The sequence below is a fragment of the Pipistrellus hanaki genome (assembly GCF_964339955.1).
Source record: "Pipistrellus hanaki genome assembly, chromosome: 1".
In the NCBI taxonomy this organism is placed as follows: domain Eukaryota; kingdom Metazoa; phylum Chordata; class Mammalia; order Chiroptera; family Vespertilionidae; genus Pipistrellus; species Pipistrellus hanaki.
The window spans coordinates 180,441,250-180,460,312 of record NC_140503.1 but is presented as its reverse complement, the minus strand read 5'-3'; the positions used below and the strand labels follow the sequence as shown (position 1 = coordinate 180,460,312).

The following is a 19,063-nucleotide window of genomic DNA, read 5'->3' as shown; positions in this document are numbered from 1 at the left end:
AGACCTTTCTCTCCCTCTGCCCCAAGCTTGGTCAGGTCACACCATTTTCTAATTTGAGCTATAGAAATGCTTTCCCGACCCCTCTTCCTGCCCACCGCCTCTGCTTCATTGTGTGGCAATTATCAGTGTCACTTCTCCCCCCCTGAGCTGGGAGCTCCGGCTTTGTCTTCCTGGTCCCAGCTCCACCCAGGCCAAATGGTAGGGGCTCAATTACCATTTCATCAATGAAGACCCTTTCAGAAGCGCTTGCTTTGTTACTGAGCCATCTCTCTCTGCCACTAATGACTAATGCTCCAGCTTTTATTTCTCTGTCCTTCCCTTCGCTTCTGCCAATTAGTTTTAATCTTTACACCAACACCGCAAGGTGCTTAAGGAGCTGCTTTTTCAAATACTTTTCTGTGGAGAAGTCCTTGTTATTTTGTGATGTTTTTTTTTTTTTTAAACCGACTTCCAAATGGCAGGTCATTTACAATGGTATATTGCTTGAAACCGTAAACTGTCTCAAGTATTGAAATGGATTTTGTATGATCATTAAATATCTGTACCTAATATCCTTATGGGACCTGGCATGCAGATAGAACATTTCTTTCTTTTTGAAACACTAAGTACAAATTTGTGTTGTACCAAGGAATTGTTCTCTTCAGGCACCATCACTGGAGTATTGCAGTGGGAAACTTAAAATGCAGTGAGGAACTCATGTCAAATACCTATTATTTACCTCATGTCTAAATTTGAGTAGATTTTAATGAATTCTGTCCAGATAAGGACTTTAATCTCTGTATTGTAAGATTAAAGATACATCTGAACTCTCTCTTACCCAGAATCCTCTGGAAACAGAATGATGAATCCAGATTCACATGATTCAATTAGGACTGTTTTCAAACTTGTCCATGGAGGCAGTGTTCAAGGCTGGAGGTAGTTGGGATTTGGGTGGTGTGTTTGGGAGTATGTAGTTGTAAGGTATTCAAGTTCTTTGGAAGCTCATTGGTTCCCCCACACCCCCCTGAAAAATGCATTTTATTTTACTTTCCATTTTATGCTATACCAGAGGCCCGTTGCATGATACTCGTGCAAGAATAGGCCATCCTTCCCCTGGCTTTGCTCCCGGCCACCCAGGAGCCTGCAAGTCCTCGCTCCTGGCCAGAGCACTGCTCCAGTAGCTCCCTCTGCTGTCCCTCTCCCCCTAATAGCAGGCGTCCCACCCCTCCTGGCTGCTTCGTGCCTGCATATGCAAATTAAACCGCCATGTTGGTCAGGTTAATTTGCATACTCACTCCTGATTGGCAGTGGGCGTAGCAGAGGTATGGTTGATTTACATGCATATCTATTATTAGGTAAGGTAATATAATATAAAAGAATGCTTAAAATTATTTGTCACCGAGTGAAACTGACCTTTAGGAAAGTGAGTTAGAAACACCATAGATCAGAGAAGCATGCTCTGTAAGAGCATGTCCCAGATGGTCTTCTCCTATCCTGTACCACACATTTCCTCTATATGTAGTCATTCCTTCATGGAGCTCTCACTAAGCATGCTCTGGATTGCTCTGTATTCCTGGTGTGTGGGATTTGAGATGGATACGGACCTTGCTTTGTGTTATGACAGCTCACAGTTATGTGTGTATAAATGTTTACTTATTTATTTTTGGGGGGGATTCTTTATAGTACCTGCTTTTTCTGAATCACTCACAGCTTCTGAGAACTCTGTCTTTGCCTCTCCCTTCCGTGATTATACCTGCCAACAGGACACGTGCAAACACAAAGTCTTCAGGCTCAGCTTTCACAGCCTCTCCCCCTGGAGCTTTTTATGGTCCTTTCCGGCAAAAGAATCGCTGTCCCTGTGAGTCCCGGGGATGTATTCATCAACCTTCAGTATTTTTATTTTATTTGCATTGGATTTGTCTTCTACACAAGGCTGCCCATCAGTGTCTAGTTCACTGCGGCAATAGATGCATGTTGAACTGACAGACTTGCATGGCCATGGTGGCCTGGCCGCACCACGGTGGAGTGGGGACCATCTGGGGTTCTCCACGGCTTCCTTCAGTGTGTGTGGGTGATCCAGACTGGATTTGAACCTCCCTGCCACTGGGCGAGAGCATTTTAAGGACTTGAGTAGTTTTCACTGAGCTCATAATCCTGCTCCCCCCAGCTTTATTCTATTTTCAATATCCTCTACTGTTTGAAAGCCTCCTGGGTGTTGTGGGCAATTACTAGTATCCTTCCATCTTGTTTTTTTATCCAGTTTATTCCTGTGGGGATATAGAAGTATGTCAGAAACAGTAGGGTATACAAATCATTAGCGTTTTTATTACAAATTGTGGTTAAACAGTACATGAACCGAAGAGTCATTGAACTCCAGTGGAGTTTTCAGCTCTGCCTTAGTCTCCGTTCTTGCCCTACTTCCCCAAAACTAGAGGAGGCCTCTCTGTGTGGGTTTGCCTCCCCACCGTTACTTGGCTTGATTCCTTATGTTTGTGTCCAAAGGACAAAAGGTTTTGAAATGACTTCCTTACCTCTAAACGCAGTTGTAAATCAGTCTTTGCAGCTTTAGGCATTTGTGGGGGCTGTGAGGACCGCGGGGGCACTGCTGAGGCTCTGGATTGCAGCAGTGGTTGGCATGGGCCAGCCCCTACTGAAGGTGACTGGGGAGCACCTGTGCTCAAGCAGGTCGCTCCCTCTGACACACGTCAGAGTACCTTTGACCGTCAGAAACCCAGCTGGACCAATAATCTGTCTTTTAATCCGCAGATCACAAAAAATAAAAAACAAAAATAGAAAACAAACACACACACAGGCATACCATGAGTATTCTATGTTCACTTAAGAAAAGACAGATGGATGGATGGTGGAGGAGTAAAACCTTGTCTTTGGGTTTTGGTTGTCTGAGTTTGGGTTGACTGATGGGAGCTCTGAGCTGCCGTCCTCACCATGCCCCACACCCAAAATGCAAGGTCTGCAGTTTCTAATTTCAGGTTCCATCAATGCAGTGCTTATGAAACAGCTGGAATGTAGGCTCCCTGTGTTTGTGAATTGGAGCCTTCCCATAACCCTCCAGTGTTTTACTCACATGTAGTTGACAGTTTTTTTTTTTGTTTTTTTTTTTTCAGTTGAGCCATCTTATAAAGTGTTTCTGAATTATCAGGGACTTCACAGCTCTCCCCAATGCACACACTCATATTTCATCAATTTTTATAACATGGACTTCATTTATATTAGTATACAGTAGTGCCAAGACGAACTTCCATAAACAGGATTGAGAATAGGACAAAAATGACTCAGGTAGTGTGAGTAGGAAAGCCAAAGTGTTTGAGAGAACCGGACAGCCTTGAACGTTCAAAGTCTCCTGGGCAGTAGTGGCCAGTGTGGTTTAAAACGTTAGGTTGCTGAGTCCAGCGGCTTAACAGAGTTCCTACTAGAAATGGCAGCTTTGTATTGTAGAAGGCGATAGAGAGATGGGAATGAAGATGCCATTCACGCCCCCTCACAACTGAGTGGGACAAATAAGAATGATGACAAATTAGAGTTTTACATGACATGGTTTACAACCAAGGGGCTCACAGAGGCTGATACTGGAGGTTAGAGTGATCCGATGAGAAAGAGCCAAGGTAGCTGAGAAAGTTTGAGGTTTCACCTGGGCCTTGAATCTTAAAACGTGCTGGATTTAAAAATTTTGGCTTTTCAAAATTATGCTAAAACCTACATAATATAAGAAGTACCATTTTAAATGTCCAAGACGGTGCCGTTAAGTACATTCACGGTGTTGTGCAACTGTCACCACTATTCATTTCCAGAACTTTTTTTTTTGTTTATGTTTGTGATCTGGGCACTACCGGGGGCACTTGCTGCCCTCGTTAGTGAATCAGACCAGTAGATTCTCTCCGAGAACTCTAGCGCACCAGGACAATAGCTGTCAAGATGTGACTCTAGTCTCAGGTCCAGAACTTTCTTTTATGATTCCCAGCAGAGACTCTGTACCCAGTAAACTCTCTATGCCTCTCTATCCCTAGTTCTTGGTAATCTCTATTCTATTTCCTGTTTCTATTAATTTGCCTTCATATAATTCCACTTCTTATATGTCCTTGTGAGTCTGACTTATTTCACTTAGCATAATGTTTTCAGAGTTTATTCCTGTTGTAGCATATGTCAGAATTTAATTTCTTTTTATGGCTGAATAATATTCTGGTATATGCATATGCCTTATTTGGTTTATCTCAGTGGTCGGCAAACTCATTAGTCAACAGAGCCAAATATCAACAGTACAACGATTGAAATTTCTTTGAGAGCCACAATTTTAAACTGAAACTTCTTCTAACTCCTCTTCTTCAAAATGGACTCACCCAGGTCATGGTATTTTGTGGAAGAGCCACACTCAAGGGGCCAAAGAGCCACATGTGGCTCACGAGTCACAGTTTGCCGATCACAGGTTTATCCATTCATTTGTCTGTTGAACTTGCGTTGTTTCTACCTTTTGACTATTCTGAATAATCCTATATAATAAAAGCATAGTATGCAAATGGTCCTCTCTAATGGGAGTTCTTCTGGGGGTCCAATCAAGGGGAGGTTGGGCCAGCTCAGGAACAGAGGAGGCCCTGGCAGCAGGGGCAGCAGGTGGCCAGGGGAAAGGAGGGAGGCCCAGGTGGGGGTGGTGGTGGCAGGTGGCTGGGGAAAAGGAGGGAGTACCTGGCTGGCAGCCGGCAGCTACTGGGGACCTTATCAGTGCATTAATTTTGTGCACTGGGTCTCTAGTACTGCTATTGTATAAACATGGTGTGCAAATACTTTTTGGCATTTCTGCTTTCAGTTCTTTTGGTTAAATTTTATACTTGTGAAAGGCTCTGGAGGGTATCTTGGCATATAGCTTGAATTCTTATTAAAATCTTGCATTGCTGACTGGTCCCAAGTGCCCCTTTCCTGCCTTGTTTTTGCTCTTTGAGTATAAGGACTGTCTTCTAGGTTCAGCACTGAGGAAAGTACCTGGATAAATACTTGTTGAATAGTTTCTGGAGTTCCTAGTTCAGAGCCATCATTGACTATAGCTGGTCACCAGAATGGGGTGTGTGTGTGTGTGTGTCTGTTTTTGGTTGTTGTTGTTCTTGTTGTATTTTGCTCATTAATTAACATGTGTTCAGGGAACAGAAAACAACTCTTAATATTAGCTCTAGCCAAACATAATTAGGGAAGTACATTGTCTGATGCAAAGAGTCCTGATGTAGATAAAACCCAATTTAACAAACACGTGTTGAGAACTTGCTGTATACCAGACCCATTTCAAAATATGTAATTTAAGAGCAATTTCAAAACTCAGCTGGAATTCCTTATTGGTATTAGATTTTAAATATAATGAAGGTAGAAAGGTAAGTCTGTGTACACACACACACACTTTTTAACATGAATCTCCATAGTCTTCTTTATTTTTTATTGTGAGAACATTATAATAGCATTCAAGATAGTTTGGAGAAAAGGGAATAAGTAATACCCATAGTCCCTCTTTACCGTAAGCTCTATTTTCATTTAAATAGTGTGAATTTGAGGGTTGAACTTATAAATAATTTATTTGTAAAATAAAACTATGTATGCTGTGGTGGTAATGATTTTAAAAATTTATTTTTTTGAAAACCCTAGGCATAAAGCACAAACTAGTGAGCTCCAGGTTGGAAGCTCCTTTTTTGCAGGTATCCATGGTAGTGTTGGTGGATGAACTCAGCAAGACCACTCCCTTTGCTCAGTGAAGGTGCAGAGTTGACCTCTGACCTCTTTGGGGGCTTGGACAGTGCACAGCTGTTACAGGGCTGGGTGTTTAGGAACCTGACCTCCTCCAGTCTTCTATATGTCAGGGATGGAAGGAAGTGCTTTTATGTCTATACAAAAGAGGGAAAGTACAATTTCGAATTCTTCCTCTGAGGGCTCTAAGACCTAGGAGTAGGTAGATAAAGACAACTGTGGAGCATCAGCGTGAACCATGTGGTTGATGGGGCTGGAATGGTGGTGGGATTTAGTGAGGGCAGGTGATTATGACTTGAAGCGGTTAGGGGACAATGTCTGTGAGGATGGGGCTATTCCACATGGCAGGGAGGTGAATTGGTAGAGCAGGCATCCCTCGGGCACAGGCAGGAAAATGAGCATGCCAAGAATAAGGAATGTTTGCAGGACCCTTAGCCAGCATCCTAAGGGTCTGTCTTCTTAGAGAGGCAGGTGGGATCCAGAGGGAACAGCCTGCAATGCATTTCAAGGAAGTGCTTTGTAAGCTGTCCCTGAGGTCAGTGTTAGCTGCTGTCTCTGGTGGGTTTTGGAGACTGGGAGTGGGGTTGTTGAAAAGGTGGTGTTTTCCTAATCTCAGGGTTACAAAATAGAATGAGTTGGGAGTGGGGTAAGAGGCTGGAGTCAAGAAGACCTTTCAGGAGAGGATGTTATCTCTGCAAGAAGGTCCATGAATGGCTATGGTGGGGTGGGGCAGCAGAGGGAGAAAGGATGTGGTAGGGATTTCAAAGGAAAGCTTGCTGGGACTTGCTGCCAAGGAAGGTAGAAGTCAGGCAGGAATCCATTTGGGAAATGATGGAACCTTGCACATCCATAGGAAGTGAGTAAGTCAGGGCCGATTGGAAGGATATGAAGAGGTTCTGTTTTCAGAATAATTGTGCCAAATATTAATCATGTGTTTTCTATGTGCCCAAGCACAGCTCTGAATGCTTTGCATAACAGCCTTAGGAAACAGGTGCTATTACTGCCCCTACTTTACAGGTGATGAAACTGAGGTAGAATTGATTAGTAACTTGCCTACATATTACATATTTAGTGGCAGAGCCAGGATGCAAATCTAGACAGTCTTTTTTTTTTTTTTTTTCTTTTTAATATATTTTCTTTAAATATATTTATTGATTTTTTTACAGAGAGGAAAGGTGAGGGATAGAGAGCTAGAAACATCGATGAGAGAGAAACATCAACCAGCTGCCTCCTGCACATCCCCCATCAGGGATGTGCCTGCAACCACTGTACATGCCCTTGACCGGAATCGAACCTGGGACACTGCAGGCCGACGCTCCATCCACTGAGCCAAACGGGTTTCGGCAAATCTAGACAGTCTTAATGCAAGAGCCACACCTTTAACTTAGTATGCTTTACTGCTTCTCTGTAATAACTAGCACTTACTAAAAACTGCTCCATCCTGGGTTAAGCTCCTTGCATGTATTTACTGCTTTTGACACCAATAATAACTCCCATGAGATGAAGGTGTTTTTTTTTTTAATCATTTTTCAGATGCATAAACGTGGACACACAGATGTTGAGTGACCTCCCTTAAGTCACACAGCTAGGCCTTGCCTATATTGGCGTGGTAGGTCTCCAGTAGGCAGCAATATTTATTTGCCTGGATTTGCAATATCTACATAGGTCCTCAAGATTCAGTCATGAGAAAATTAAATTGATTGACGTGTTTGGGATATAAATTCTGGAATAATTTTTGGATTGAACTTCCTGTCGATGTCATTCATAATCACTTGGAACTACTCTTAATTTAAAGGGGGTCAATAATTGAAACGATAGTGTCTCTTTTTATGGCTGTGCCTGTTTTCATCATTTCATATTCTGGATGACTTTGAAAATAACCCCAACCACTTCCATTTCCATGTTCTGACAGTTCCATTTAGATGTTGAGCCTACTGGGCACAGATAGTCTCGTCTATAGGACTTATGTTGTTGGTGCTTAATACTATTTTTTTTTATTTTATTACCATTGACCTTATTGCTATCTTCTACACATCAAGGCTGCCCAGTGTCTTCTGATGTGGGGTGTACTTCGCTTGATGGCATGGAGGAACAATGGATGCCATGGTTGAAAAGCACCCAAAGGAAATATTTGTCTGGATAACACACTGGACTTGAGACTGGTCATCTGTATTCACCTGCAGGGGACAGTTTCGGCCCTTTAGAGCACATTCTGTCTGTCCCTCCCTCTTCCTGATCTTACTTTTTACCTTCACATGTAACAGGTCTTTGATGTTCTTTCAGTTGTAGCCTTTGGCTACCGACCTGCTTCTCTGCTTCCTCTTGCTGTTGCTGTGGCTCTCCAAGGGGAGGTCTATGCCTACAGCCTTTAACCTGGGGGCAAACCGATTCCCACTCAACTGAAATTGTACACTAGGATTTCCTGTGGTCTCTTCTAACCAAATTTAGGGACTTTTGTTCATGTTCATCCCCTTTGATCTTGTTCAGCATCTGTCCTGGGCCCACCTTTTCTTTGAAACCTCTTATCTGTTGCCTTCCTTGCATCTTTAGCCTTTCCCCTTCTTTCTTTCTTTCTTTCTTTCTGGTGGTCTTTTTTTTTTTTTTTTTTTTTTATTTATTTTTTTTGTCTCAACTCTCTTCTACACCCTCTTAGCTGGAAGCGCTCTCTAAGGTCGGTACTCAGTGTGTTTCTCTTTGTCCCACAAGTCCTTTTCCTTGATTATCTGGCCCCCGGCTTTTAACTGTCCACATTATTGCTCTGCTTCCAGCACCTGAATGTCAAGCGGAAGTCCAGCCTGGGGGCAGGTCTCTTGCCTTTCCTCAGTCCCTTTCGGACTGTCTCCATCTCCCTGCCCCGGCCATCCTGAACTTGCAGAGGGGTTTCCTGTTGTGGCTTCCTCCAGCCCCTGTCTCCACCTGGCTTGAATGGCTTTAACTCCTCCTTCAGAGCTCAGATGGGCTCTTGTCTCCAGCCTTGTATGTGTGTAGAGGGAACACGCATACTCTGCACAGGAGCCACTTCCTCTTGAGAACCTGCAGAAGGGATGGAAAGCCCTCCCCCGCCCCCAGGGTGTACTGTTTTTCTCTTGCTTCGCGCACCCCACCCAGGGACCTTTTCTTCTCTCTCTCTCCTTCAGGTCACCCAGGACTCTATCTTTTGTGTTTTTAGATGCTCTAGAATCTAGAACCATCTTCCCTGACAGTATATTTATCTTCCTCTCAAATCTTAAATGTAGGTCCTTATCACTTTTGCCTCCCTGAGGACCAGAGCTTTTCATCTATCTCCTTGAATCGAGGTCAGGTTTGATATCTCATAGGGCATGCCATTTATCTGCTGAGAAACCTGTGTGGTTGACTCTACCTGGTCTCGGTATGTATACCAGATGTCCATCCTACTTAGCCTGCTTAGTCTTACCTCCCGTGGTCTCCACTGTGCTCTCTTCCACCTCCTCTTGATATTGTCAAGGTCCAGCCCATTTCTTACTCTTTCTTCAGCGTGTAGCCATGTTTCACTTATTCTGATGCTTGAGCAGTGTGTTGACGCTCCAGAGTTAGGTCCCCCCGCAGGGACCACAGGTCACACTCACATGGACTTTGTCCCAGCACCTGGCACGGTGCTGCTGCAGATCACGAGAGCACAGTTAATGAACAGATGTTTGCATTTATGCAACAGGTGCATGAGTGGATGAGTGAATCGGCTGCTCTGAACTTTCTAAGGTTCAGTCTTCCTAGTCAGAGACTGAAGTTTCCATCTTTAAACTACTTTCCTGCCGAAGAAACCTATGTAGACATTAGGTTGGTTAGTCTGCACCCAACATTTGCCTTGAAACATCTCGTGGTCTGATCTTTAAAATGGCATTTTTATTTTCTGCCTCATTGTTTGAAAGTCGTAAATGATTCTCCTTTTGATGACTATCACCATATAAGGAGAACTACATAGAAATAACCGGATTCACACGGCTTTAAGAAAAAGCCAAGCTATGTCATGGTCATGTGCATTTTGCCAGAGTGATGGGCCCATGGTTGTTTTGACAGTGTGGGATTTTGTTTTTGTTGTTTTTAAGCCAGTATCTGAGTGTTAGCATCATCGCAGTGGCCCATATTCAGAAAGGAAACTTGACCCAGCTGTGTGTTTGACCCAGAGAAGGCCAGGGCATCCAGTCTTGGCTTACAACACCCAGTGTTACCTCAGGATTAATTGAGGGTTGCAGGAAATAACTTAATTTTCTAGACGAACAAACTTTACACAGAACTCTATCAGACTATAAATAGTAGGGCAGCTTTGTCCTATTTTTATTGTACACACAGAGATGAAAATCAATATTGGAAGTGATGCTTTATTTCGCCAAGGAAAAAAAAGATCATACTCAACACAATTCCCATTTTTTTCTTGGCAGGCTCTTCGCAACCATCTGTGAGTCCAGGGGAACTGTCTCCACCATCCATCGACCCAGCAAAACCAGAGTTAATCGTCAGTGTTGGCGACGAGATTAGGCTGCTATGCACCGATCCGGGATTTGTCAAATGGACTTTTGAGACCCTGGGTCAGCTGAGTGAGAAAACACACAATGAATGGGTCACGGAGAAAGCAGAAGCCACCAACACAGGCAATTACACGTGCACCAACGAGGACGGCCTAAGCAGATCCATTTATGTGTTTGTTAGAGGTAAATGCTCAGCTTTCTTTGATGCCGTGCTTCAGAGAACTTAGTATCCTGTTCTTAATTATGGGTGACCTATAGATGACTGAGCCGTGGGTAAAAGATTACTGGCTGGATCTAGGAAGCCTAAACCAAATTGTTCTTTGTCAGTTTCTCCATCTTTTGGTACACGGTGGCATTGGGTATGATTCCAGCTGAAGGTCCGCAAGGCTGTGGCACTCTTCCTAATGACATTACAGCGTGGCCAGCCCGTTTGTCCTGGTGCTCTGGGTAAACCGGAGGATAAATTAGGCCCTCTGGGAAGGCTTGCATTTGAATGCCTGGAGATCTCAGATATTCCCACTTAGTAAAAAAAAAAAAACACTTCAGGGAACTAAAGGTCTCCAAAGGCCTCCAAAAGACTAACAACTTCGAGAGGACTGACCCACTTTTGAGGGATTAAACTCAGAAAAATTAACTCCGTCGGCAGAGCACCCCGCGTCCTTTCTAGGTTCTTGATCGATGTCAGTTGATTCGTTTGAAAAATGGTGACCTCTTAGAAACAAAAGGAAAACATGACCGCTGGTTTTCTAGAACTCATTTCCTGTGATGAACTCAGTGATTCAGCTGTGTGTCTTTGTCAAGAGGAGGTCTGTGGGGTGGGGGCGGGGTGGGGAGTGAGTACCTTTTTGTGTTGATGTGAAAACTGAAGCACTTGAAGCTTAAAGAGAGACAGCCAGGTTATAAAGAGACACACAGGCCCACTTCTAGTCCTGGGCTGTACATCGAGTGGGGCTCTCATTGAAACAGGCCTGAGGAGGAGGCCTTACCTGTGATATTGTGGAAGAAGAATGAATACATGTATCTCAAATCATAAACCTGAGTAACCTCAAGTGTCTCAGTTCCTCCCTGCAACATTTGACAAAATCACCTGCTCTGTCTTCTTTACCTAAATGTGTCATTCGGGAGACAGAATCGTGCACATTCTAGCTTTACCCGGATTAGTAAGGTGACTCACAGGGTCGCCATAAAGGGTGCCATGAAATTGACTCTGCCTCTCCTTAGTCTGTATGTTGTCTCTCCGAGTTGGATGGCCGGAAGGAGTCATCATTGATGGGCCACAGCTCAGCCTCTGGGCATGGCTCCGTCGCTGTTGAGCCAGCCTGTGCCCTGTTCTTCGACAGAGGGTCTCTCTGTTTTCCATGTGGTAATAAGCTTCCTGCTTATTAATAGGATGGGTAGACAATGGACTCAAAGGGGAGAACTGCTGGATTAGTCAAACCCGTCTCACAGAACTCACCAGTTTTCTTTACAGGGGAGGTCGTCCTCCATAACTCAGAACTAGACTTAATTATTACTGATTTAAGATGTTTGGATACAGTAATGTAGAAAATCAGGTCGTTGTTGTAAGGGCCAGATTCCAGCAGCTGAGAAAGAGTAGATGAGAAAATAGCCAACTCTGGCCATAGACCATTGTTCACCCACCATGAAGTAATTTATTCACAAAACAAATGTAAGGCTGAGAGATACATAATTCATTTTGGAAAACTCTTTTTTCCAAATTGGTCAAAATTAAATGGTGAGACACGTATATTTCAGTTATATTAAATTGAGTTTTGTGGAACATCTTAATTTCCAGATTGGAAAGATAAAAAACAAATCTGTTGGTCCGACTGGGTATCTATATTATCTGTACACGGAAAAGGGTGGAAGCATCTGGTGGATACAGAGTGAGGTTTGTCTTTGCTTATATGGGGTTCCAGTCTGCCTGAGGCTTTGCCAGTCCATCAGACCCCCTTTCACCTACACGGGTTCTGGCTTAGACGATAAAGTATTTGCTGCAGTATTCCCGACACTCAAACTCCCCTTGTGAGTTTGAAATTATTTTATTTCCCAAAGTTATACTTAACTTTTAAGGAGTTTGAATACAGTGAGGGCCCCGTGCTATTGGTACCGAGGTGGTTGGCTGATAGTTTTCTAGCTTCTCTGCAGAAGCCAAAGGTCCTGGAGACAGGGGATGCTGGAAGGGGCCCTCCCAGAGGGCTTGGGGCAGTGGTCGGCAAACTCATTAGTCAACAGAGCCAACTCTCAACAGCACAACGATGGACATTTTTTTTGAGAGCCACATTTTTTAAACTGAAACTTCTTCTAACGTCACTTCTTCAAAATGGACTCGCCCAGGCCGTGGTATTTTGTGGAAGAGCCACACTCAAGGGGCCAAAGAAAACCGCAGGTGGCTCGCGAGCCGCGGTTTGCCAGCCACGGGCTTACAGGAAGGACACCTTGCCTTGACCTGAAGAGGTGTTATCAGACAGCTTCTTCTCGGCCAGTGCTCCTTAGAGTATCACCGGTTGCAGAGAAAGAGTGATGGTTACGATAAAATATGAGCGCACACTCATTGGTCTAGGTCAGAGCTGGTTTGACTTCTGCCCAGCCATTTCCAGGCGACACCCTTTTAGGAGAATCACTTTTTTTGAGCCTTCAGTTTCTTCATCTATAAAATGGGATAGTGATAGTGCCCATCCTGCAGGAGTATTTTGAGGATGGAATGAAATACATAGCATGTAATGGTCCACGCTTAGTGCCCTACACATAGAACGTGTTTAATAAACATGAACTCTTATTTGTTAGTCTTATTTGGGTAAGATCCTACTTTTTTCCTGCAAAGAAAAATATTCAGCAGCCATTTGATCCACTGGGAGTGGTTGTTAGGAAAGGTGATGTGTTCGATCTCGGAGAAGCATTTTTCAGTGCCTGTGACCAGATTCCAATCGCTGATTATTTATTTATTTATTTTTTTAACATGTTACAGATCCTGCAAAGCTCTTCCTTATGGGCCTGTCCCTGTACGGGAAAGAAGGCAACGACACGCTGGTCCGCTGCCCTCTGACCGACCCGGACGTGACCAATTACTCCCTCACGGGCTGCGAGGGGAGACCCCTTCCCAAGGACCTGACGTTCGTCGCCGACCCCAAGGCCGGCATCACCATCAGAAACGTGAAGCGCGAGTACCACCGGCTCTGCCTGCACTGCTCTGCGGACAGGAAGGGCAGGACGGTGCTGTCCAAGAAACTCACACTGAAAGTGAGGGCAGGTATGGGCCCTCGGTTACTTTCCTCTGGGAGCCGGACCACCCGTAGGATGGAAAGAGGACTTCTCTCTTCTCCGCGGCCTATCCTAGCACAGTCCATCGGGCGGCCGGCTCTTTCATTCCCCCAACTTGAAATAATGCCAGCTGCTTGGGAATTCTTTATTCCCCAGGGGACCAGCCGGGACTGCCTTCAGCTGGGTATGTCTCCCAGAGACTGGCACGTAGACCATACCGGGGACAGCCATAAAACCTATTGACTTGAGGACATGCCGGTTTCGTAATTGCATGAAGTGTTCTTTCCAAGAGAAACCCGTTGGGAAGCTTTAGTTACACTGTTTGAAGAGATTAGCATACACATTTTTCACTCCCCTCTTTACTATTGATATGTGGGCCAACTTTCTCCTCAGCTATTTAATTTTAATGCATTCTCAGACTACTCATAAATCCGAGGAGGGGTGTGCCAACTAACCATGGACCTCATTGTGACATTATAGGCACATTATTTTGGTTGCAGGTAGAGATTTAAACTTTGGTACTTCAGAGGCCATCTAACTCAACACCAGCTGGCAATCAGCTATTGAATAGTTTTTATTAAGGCTTTTGAAAAAGTACACTCACTGGGATTAAGGGAACACTTGATTATTTTAAGACCTGGGATTTTCAGAAACGAGCAAGATGCCGTTTTTACAACACATGGGAAAGATGCCTGTTTGGTTAGATTAGGAGAATATAATGAGTTGTAGGTCACATCCTCACGAAACCGGCAGGGCTGTCTGAGACAAAGGTAAAAGCTGCGTCCCCTCGCCTGGGCTTCTACCTGTTTTGAAGTAACATTGACCAGGAGCTGTCTGATCTCAGGGTAGACACCCCTGTTTTCCCCACTCAGTATTAATGAACGTACTTGAAGGGTGATGCATGGTGTAATTGTTGATGTCTTTAGATATGCAAGTAAGTCATACAGATCAGTTAGCACCATACTTCGTGTTCTTACTTCAAAGATGCCAGAAGAAGCTGTGTGCATTTGGGGGAAAAGGGTAAGTAAACATGCCATGCTTTGATAGGACGAATTATTTGAGGGCCACGTCTCTTTTCATTCCAGCCATCAGAGCTGTACCGGTGGTGACGGTGTCCAAATCAAGCTCTCTTCTCCGGGAAGGGGAAGAATTCACAGTGACCTGCTCCATAAAGGATGTGTCTAGCTCCGTGGACTCCATGTGGATAAAGGAAAACAGCCAGGTGAGTGCATTGTTTTCCTTCATGTTTCTCAATACGTCATTGTCTGCGTGTGGGAGATTTTCACATTTTTTTTAACGTCTATTAATTGTCCTGGGGGATTGGCGCAGCTGGCGTGTCTGTCTGAGGGGGGGCTGTCTGGGAGGGCGCGCAGATGCGTATTTCCCCCTTTCATAACACCATATGTGGCTGTGTGCGCTTGTTATTGGTAAAAAGTACATGTCATTTCGTACATTTGTTTTAGATAATCTACAAGATAACTTCAGAATTATGTTATTGCCTCATGCTGTGTGTGTGTGTGTTTTTTAAAGCAACTTCAGTTAGGGAAATTAAAAAACGCACAAAACTAATGGTTAACTGCATAAATATCTTGATTTTCAAAGCTGTGATTGATACTCTTCAGACCAGATTATTTAAAATATTGGGAAGAGTTGCCAATTTTTTCCCCCTCTTCCATGTTTAAAAAGAATAACTCGTCTCAGATATTGACCAGGAAGCTCTTTTCTCCCTCGCAAAGTGGCTTATCCACGTGAGAGATGGGTTTCTTTTTGTATGGATCTGATTTCCTCCTTTGAGGCTGATTACCTGCGATCAAGTTGCTAATGGTTTTCTATTTGTTTTAGTTGCTATTAATAAAATGGTTATCTTCAATCTGAAACATTCGGACAGGTTTACGTTCTCATTCATTTAACAAATGCATATCGAATGTCTACTATATGTCAAATTACTATGTTAGGTATATCTTAAAATGAAATAAATTCTAGCCAGTTATATTTGAAGCTTTTTTTCCCCTCTCTCTCTAAAATACTCATATTAATAGCAGGGTCTTTAACATGTCTGATTTCTCTAATATTTTGTTTACAGTGTTCATTGACTGAATTTTTTAGTAATTTTTGTTTGAATAATCTTGGCCATCTAGCTAGTTAGCTGTCACGGTGATTTTTCCCCCCCCCAGTATGTATGTATGTATGTATGTATGTATGCATGACATTGGAAAAAAAAGAATGGCTATATTTTTCTCCTGTTTCTCTTCTTCCTCATCATGCTCTGTATTCAACAATGGCAATTTTATGCCATTTAAAAGAATTCTTTGCTAAACAAGTAACCATGGTGATTAGCATAAGGCAAAGCATCATGGTGGTATTCATGTGGGCCTGTGATGGATGATACCTTGCTAAATGAAGCCTGCCATGGACTAGAAGAATGGATTGCCCCATGGACTGGTTCTTTCAAGCCAATGGCTCAGAGACATAAGCTTTAGTTCCCATATCGTGTAGTTTAATAAACACAATGGCTTATGTATGGACTTTTGACGAACCTTCCTGAACACAATCCTATATTAATCGGCTTTTTATAATTCTTGATTTCAGATGAGAGAACAGTTTAGCTTGTGTGTGTTTTTGAGCTTCAGCATAACTTGAAAATTAGCCTTTTTTTGAGAGGAGAAATTAAATTGCCCCAGGCAGTTTTGCTCTGAACCATTTTTCCCTGGAGCCCTGGATGCCATTCCCAATTAATCCACTGGCCCTGGTAGATAAGCCCTCTGCGTTGGGAGCTCTTTGGGGAAATCCCAGTGTGCGCACCGCCAAGGGTTAAGGAAAACCAAATCATGTGCAGGCAATATGTAATGTGTGACTTGCAGATGGGGCTCGTGGCTCTGGGCCAAGGTTCATCTATGAATCTTTTATTGATATCCTTCGGCTTAATTCAGAATACTTAGCACTGTTAGCGCTATCAAATTATCTTTAAAATCTATAGTATTTGATTCTAACCTTTTAGAGTCGTGTAACTCAATGAAATATAGGGTAAACTGTTTTAGAGTTTTTGCAATTTTTTTTGTTTTAAAAAGTAAGAGACTCTGAAATCTATTCAGCACTTGTAAGTCTTGGTTAGCTTTTCTAATGCTTATAAATCTGTCTATTTTTACTTGCTTTTGATTATGATCTTCGACAGCATCCAAAATTACTGTCTTTGGGGTATGTGTGGACATTGCATCATTTATGTCCACGTTGGCACTCACATGTTCAGTGTCCTCTTCTCTAGCTCCCAAAGGCAGACTCTTGGGCCCTTGTAAGAACTGTAAGGATAAGATATCTGGAATCTGGAACCTGGTATATTATCTGTCCATTGTCACTCTGCCTTTGCAGAGAAGAAGTCTGTAACATGATGGACTGAGCAAGGCTAGAGAAAATGTCACTTCACCTCGCTATTTCACTTTCTTAACAACGGATCTTATGCGGTGAAGTGGCAGATGTCTGCCAATTAATTATCAGAAGAATCTCTTAGAAGGGAGTATTTTTAAATCTGCACAGTGCTCCTAGCTGGAGAGGCATTTAAAAACTCTTGTTCCCTCAGTCCCTTTTAGAAACAAAGGGCTGGTGCTATTCTTGACTTGTCCAGGATCTCACAATTAGTTCACAAAAAGGTTTCTTCTCTTTTTACCCAAAACATTCACCGTTGGCAGTCAGCATTTGTGTGTGCATATTTTAATGTAAAAAACTTTCCAGAACTATCCTAACACGAGAAAGAGAAATAGGTATAATTCCACCTATTTGTATACAAATAGTGCTGTGCATTGGAATACCATGTGAGCCTCCTGTGTAATATAAAATTTTCTGGAGGCACATGACAAATAGTAAAAAAGTAAAATTGATTTTCATGGTATACTTTATTAGACCCACTATATTGAAAATATTTTTATCGTGTTATTAACGTAAAATTACTAACGGGCTATTTTACATTATTTTTTCCATTTTGGCTTCAACATTTGGGACATATTTTATATTTTAGACTCAATTTGGATGACTTCTTTTGAAGTGTTCAGCATTCCAATGTGGCTAGTCCTTATAACATGCTATATTGCCTGCGTTTTTCGTATTTCTTTTCTTTCTGTCCCCACGCATATGTATTATCATATGGCTGCAATTTTAAGTTACACTCAGTTTATGTTTTTTAAGCCATTGAAACATTTCCTTGTTTTCACATATTCCTAATTTTTATGCCTGGTGTATATTTAGTGCTTCTGAGTTTTTACTATAGTAAACGTCTTGGCGCTCTTGGTTTTTGTTCAGTTATTTCCTTGAGATGCATTTGCTGGAGTGATCAGGGGTGTGGACATGCTGCCAAGTTGCTTGCCAGAGGGTGGTTCTGATTTACAGGACTGTCAGAACGGCCAGACGCCGAGCGTTCCACCGCGGCCTGGCCAGCGCACAGCCCTTGATCTCCTTCCATGTCACTATCAGCTCCTATTTTTGCTTTCTATTTTAGCTGTTGTTATTTTTTCCATTGTAATAGGAATGTGTGTCACATTTCAGGAAATTTGGGAAGGCAGAAAGCTATATGCTGCTCCTTCCCATCTTTTCAGAGAACAACAACTAGTTTGTTTTTTTCCCATGACCTGTCCCACAGAAGAAATCTCCCCATGTCTGGTCTTCAGACAAATAATGAGAGTGGGATGGTGATATCACAAGGGCAATTCACAACATTTTCTCTTCAGCTCAAGCTTAAATAAGTTGGGGCTTGGTTTCAACGTGTATTATATACCTCAGATCTCTCTTTGATGAGAGTTGCCAAATTCTGCTTGGTAAAAATTGTAGGGCGAATTTTCAAGTTAGTTGTAGATCCTTTTTTTATGCATGAACATAATATACATGCTAATACAACAGACCAGTATTTTTATTAGCAATCTTTTTTTTTTTTTCGATCACTGGAATATATCATAGAATAAAAACACATAATAGGAAATATCGATGTAAGTATGCTGACTCAATATAAAATATCAGTATTCGGCAGTATTTCTTATATAGTGACTTCTGAGATTTGGCACTGTTAAAAACATTTAGCACTGCAGATAATTTGGAATGATGAATGCTATGGTTATTAAGAAATGAATTTTCATGTTTTTCCCAATCATTAATAATGACTATCTCTCAATATAATCCTGTAATGTGAAGTGTTCCAATGACAGACTTGTCATGATGCTTTATTATTCTTACTTAAGTGTGTATGATGAATGCTAATATGGAGAAGTTAATTGCTGCTATTTTTAATTTATCTAGGAGAGATCCTGAATATAAAGTTTATGGTAATCTTTGATTTTTTTTTTTTTTCCTCTCCTTCTGAAACCCGCAGACTAAAGCACAGGTACAGAGTAATAGCCGGCATCAGGGTGACTTCAATTTTGTACGTCAGGATCGGCTGACGATCAGCTCAGCAACAGTGAATGATTCTGGAGTGTACATGTGCTACGCCAATAATACTTTTGGATCAGCAAATGTCACAACAACCTTGGAAGTAGTAGGTAAGTATCTTTACGGGGATGCATAAATTCCTGGCAGTAGTGCAAGAAGAAATTACTGATTTCCTTTTTATGTAAATGGAA

At 42.6% G+C, this 19,063-nt stretch overlaps 1 protein-coding gene across 4 annotated transcripts in view; it reads left to right on the top strand.

Moving 5' to 3' along the window:
• Window positions 1–19,063, top strand: part of KIT (KIT proto-oncogene, receptor tyrosine kinase) — an 83,616-nt gene that overhangs the window by 27,392 nt on the left and 37,161 nt on the right. For all 4 annotated transcript variants that reach the window (XM_084899864.1, XM_084899863.1, XM_084899862.1 and 1 more), the window contains exons 2-5: window positions 10,116–10,385; window positions 13,171–13,452; window positions 14,549–14,685; window positions 18,814–18,982. In XM_084899864.1, coding sequence (XP_084755990.1) covers window positions 10,116–10,385; window positions 13,171–13,452; window positions 14,549–14,685; window positions 18,814–18,982 — 858 coding nt within the window. The remainder of the gene's footprint in view (window positions 1–10,115; window positions 10,386–13,170; window positions 13,453–14,548; window positions 14,686–18,813; window positions 18,983–19,063) is intronic.